Below are 4338 nucleotides of genomic sequence, written 5' to 3'. Positions count from 1 at the left end.
TTTCTTAAACTGGCCTAGTGTTAATCCCCATGATGTGCAAATTAAGAATATATATATTGTTTGTGAGGTCTGTTACTATAACCATATATGCGTTTGGTGGTCTGCGACAAAAAAAAAAAAAAAAAAAAAAGAACATGGCCTATGGTGATCCCCATGATTAAGAATATATAATTATGGTTTCTGGGGTCTGCGACTCACCATCTGCGCTGCAGATCCTACTAAACAGACAAACAAACAAACAAACGCGTCTCATTTATTTATATAGAAGATATTTATTTACCAAATGTAAAATGTAAATAAATAATGAGTATTTACAATTATCCAGAGATCAAGTCCCATGCCCCCAGCATGTGGTTCTCATACCCCCAAGGGGTATAGATACCCTCTGTTAAGAACCCCTGCGCTATATGATGGCTTCCTCAGCAGAAATGTGTGTACAGAAGGTACTTCACTCCTCACTACCTTCTATTCTTAGCAAATATCCTTTCTGAGGCTCACTTCTATTCCTTAAACGCTTTAATATATTTTCTAGAACATACCCTTCTCCTCCCTCTTTTGTAACACTTGCTCTTTCTGTCGTCCCTCTCATTATTTACCCTTTCATAGACATCTTATACTCATGCACAGCTACAGTGCCCCCTGTTACCCCCAAAATATTATCCCTACCTCCCACTTCGCCGTTTAATATATAATTTTATTATAACATTGCCTACCACTTTTTTTGCTTCACCAATAGTGTTATATGACTACTGATGTATAGCACATTATATTATCTATATCATCTTGGTTAACATTACTTATATACTTATACACACAGTACACACACATCTCTTCTGAGGAAGCTATCATCTAGCGAAACGTCTAGGAATTTTATCACTAGTTGACTTTCCAACCTAACAACAGACACCCACACATTTTGAATTAGCCTATTATTATTATTATTATTATTATTATTATTATTATTATTATTATTATTATTATTATTATTATTATATAACATAATGGAGAAGGCAGAGTGGGACGAGCGCAAGCGCTATAAGTTGCCAGATGAAACCCCCCACACACCTTGACTGTAAAAAAGAAGGAAGGAAGGCACTTAGCAGAATAAAATGATGAAATTAGAGCACGAACGGAAAATCGGTTAAACAATTATGGGAACACCTCATTGAACTGAGGCAAAATTATAAAATATGACAGGAATGTTTTGTCTCAAGTCCAGTTGAAAGAGCCCTTAAAAATTCCCCTGAACCCCCATTTCCTTAAATAAATAATGATAACCCTATTTGAATGTTATCACAATTTATTTAACACTAAGCACTAAAAGTATTAACATTATTAATAAAACTGGATGTTTTCGATCACAGCTATAGACAAAATCATCCTTCGAAGAACATTCAAAAGTGAAATTACCTGTAGCACCACTGCAAGTCTGGACATTTAGCTCTGTCTGCTGAGATGTGTGCAAATTCGTCTCCATATTCTTCAAACAGATCATACTTGTATGTATGAAGTGCAGTTGATGGTGAATGCAGAGACTTGTAGAGGTTGATGAAAATCTCCTTTACCTCGTCACTAACATCTCTGTGTTTCAGTGCACTGGCACTCTGGACTGGATGATTGTGAGTGAAGTTCAGTCTCACCTCCATAGGGAGGGCAGTTGCATGGGTATCAGTTGATCTGGCGGAAGGGACGTAAATAAAAAAAAATATTAGAAAAGATGTAAATTAAACACCTTAAGATTTGTTACCAGAGGCATACCCTTCATGCCTTCCCGCCCTCTTCATGATTATCATCTTAATCTTACTTGTTACCTTACCCATGAAAAAAAAAATAATAATAATAATAATGTAAAGACATTATGACCAGTGATGGAAGGTGATGAAGGAAACACGGGCTGGGGAACGAGTGTTTATTCCCGACTAGTTTCGCCTTGGTAGGCTTCTTCAGAGGAAGGAACATTCCTCTGAAGAAGCCTACCAAGGCGAAACTAGTCAGAATAAACTCCCAGCCCGTGCTTCTTCATCACCTTCCATCAAAAATAATAATCATGGTGACATCACAAATCTCTGCTTAACCTAACCTCTAGAAAAACGCTCAAAATTCTAAAAGTGGAGACTAAAGTATTTCACCAGCTTTGCTAGCTAAATGACAATATATTTACAGGTAGCTAATTAAAAGTAACTAGTGACGACAGCTGACAACTAACTTACCTGCTCTTTCGCTTAGTATTTGTTTGCTTCACGATCACACTCACGGTGGCTGGACAATCTGTGTTTTTTGATCCATGTCTTGAATCGGCCGTGTTACTCCTGGGTTTGGTGTTGTGGTGACACCGTAGATGCATCTGGAAGACTCTTTTCTGACCAGTCACTTTATGCTTGGATAGAGTTCGTAGAGTAGTTTTAGTTTTTCCTTGAAACTCTTTTATCCACGTACGGGCGATGGCCTCAGTTGTGACATGTAATCGTAGAACAGCATTTGTGCCTTCAGTTGTACCTGCGTATTCGCACACTGTGTACTGGTATCCCTCCGGTAACAGTGCCTAGAAAGAACAATAACAGTGACAAAGATCAGTTAACAAAGCAGCTTATTCCTTAGATGACACACATACAGTGGCTCAGAGACTCTCCATTGCAGACTGCTATATAACATATTCACTTACACTCTATGTACTCCATCTATGAAATAGTCAACTATATTGTAATGACTGCACTCCTGCTTCCATTACCTATTTTGTTTGCAGTAAAGCACAATATGTGCAGTAATGTCCATGCAGAAAACTATTATTTAACGTACTAGTTATAAAGAGTATTATTAAAGGGTAAAGGAAAAAATATCAATGAGCTAAAGAAGAGTAAAAAAAACTGTACTGTACGGCGACATTTTAATTTTCTTCTACTTACACTAAGTTGTCGTACATCATGAAGGAGTCCAATGCTGCAGTGTGACTCTGAACAAATCTTTATGTTGCCACTGTCCATTATTGGCTGTATACATCCACTGAAAAAATAATAATAATATATAAATAAATATGCGGCCTCATGTTTTAATTCTGACTCCTGTAAAGGTTAAGTGAAACTTTTTCTTACTATTGCAGAACAAAACGAACTTCGTAAAGGTAAAAAAAAAAAAAAAAAAAAAAAAAAAAAAAATCGTATCCCCGTGTTTTCAGGTGTTGGCCATCATCAGGCTTGTGTTCATTATTAGACTGTTATAGCTTGTGTCTGGTGTACACACACACACACACACACACACACACACACACACACACACACACATTCTCGTCTAACCGTGTTGTCGGGTGTTGGCCGTGCTCAGGTTTGTGTTCACTATTAAACTGTTATACCTTGCGTCTTGCACACACACACACACACACACACACACACACACACACACACATTCTTATCTCACCGTGCTGTCAGGTGTTGGCCGTGCTCAGGTTTGTGTTCACTATTAAACTGTTATACCTTGCGTCTTGTACACACACACACACACACACACACACACACACACACACATTCTTATCTCACCGTGTTGTCAGGTGTTGGCCGTGCTCAGGTTTGTGTCCACTATTAAACTGTTATATCTTGCGTCTTGTGTACACACACACACACACACACACACACACACACACACACACACATTCTCGTCTCACCGTGGTCAGGTGTTGGCCGTGCTCAGGTTTGTGTTCACTATTAAACTGTTATATCTTGCGTCTTGTGTACACACACACACACACACACACACACACACACACACATTCTCGTCTCACCGTGGTCAGGTGTTGGCCGTACCCAGGATTGTGTTCACTATTAGTCTGTCATATTTTGTGTATTGTGTCAACGCGTATCGGCTCACTAACGTCTGCTTCTCTATTAAAAACAATTACTTACCAGAGCTCTCTCACTCAGCCTCTTCCGTCTTCCCACTGTTGTCGTCAGCTGATGACGGCGCGGCGCGCGCCGTCTCCCCCACCGGCCTCCGCTCGCGCGACAGTGTTGCCAAATGTAGACATTTGCTCGAGTGTACGGAACCAGGCAGGAAAAAAAATAACGCGTCCAGCAGTTCCTCAGACCGGGTCGTGGTGACGTCGTTTGTACCTGTGTGGAGAACAAAGAGTGAGTCATTAGAGGCCACAGCGGAGACCTCGTCCAGGGCAGCTGTGATGTCGTCAACACCAGCTCCAAGATAACAGTAGTTACGCCTACGACGAGGGACTCTGCCACCAAATTCAACCACCTGGTGGCGAATCATAGAATCACCGACCAAGAAGGTGCTCTGTTCCTCGTCCTCCTCCTCCAATATGGCAAATCTGTTGTAGCAATGAGTAGAATAAAT

The 4338-nt window shown here is 40.0% G+C and overlaps 1 protein-coding gene across 1 annotated transcript; it reads right to left on the bottom strand.

Annotated features, from left to right (window-relative positions):
• Nucleotides 1–245: 245 nt before the first annotated feature.
• On the bottom strand, nt 246–3978 carry LOC126993070 (uncharacterized). Its single transcript, XM_050851902.1, has 5 exons — nt 3894–3978; nt 2904–3000; nt 2211–2542; nt 1411–1677; nt 246–1070 (listed from the first exon to the last, which is right to left on the bottom strand). The coding sequence occupies exons 2-5, from the start codon at nt 2979–2981 to the stop codon at nt 1034–1036; spliced, it is 714 nt and encodes a 237-aa protein (XP_050707859.1). The 5' UTR covers nt 2982–3000; nt 3894–3978; the 3' UTR covers nt 246–1033.
• Nucleotides 3979–4338: the final 360 nt, after the last annotated feature.

Source organism: Eriocheir sinensis, unplaced genomic scaffold (assembly GCF_024679095.1).
Source record: "Eriocheir sinensis breed Jianghai 21 unplaced genomic scaffold, ASM2467909v1 Scaffold553, whole genome shotgun sequence".
NCBI classification, from domain to species: domain Eukaryota; kingdom Metazoa; phylum Arthropoda; class Malacostraca; order Decapoda; family Varunidae; genus Eriocheir; species Eriocheir sinensis.
Note: the sequence above shows the minus strand (reverse complement) of the source record. Positions and strands in the feature narration are given on the sequence as shown.

Coding starts and splice junctions, on each gene's coding strand:
- LOC126993070 (XM_050851902.1), bottom strand. CDS start 2,981: ATGGACAGTGGCAACATAAAGATTTGTTCAGAGTCACACTGCAGCATT. Junction 1,678..2,210: donor AATACTAAGCGAAAGAGCAG/GTAAGTTAGTTG, acceptor CCCTTCCGCCAG/ATCAACTGATACCCATGCAA. Junction 1,071..1,410: donor GACTTGCAGTGGTGCTACAG/GTAATTTCACTT, acceptor TCTTTTTTACAG/TCAAGGTGTGTGGGGGGTTT.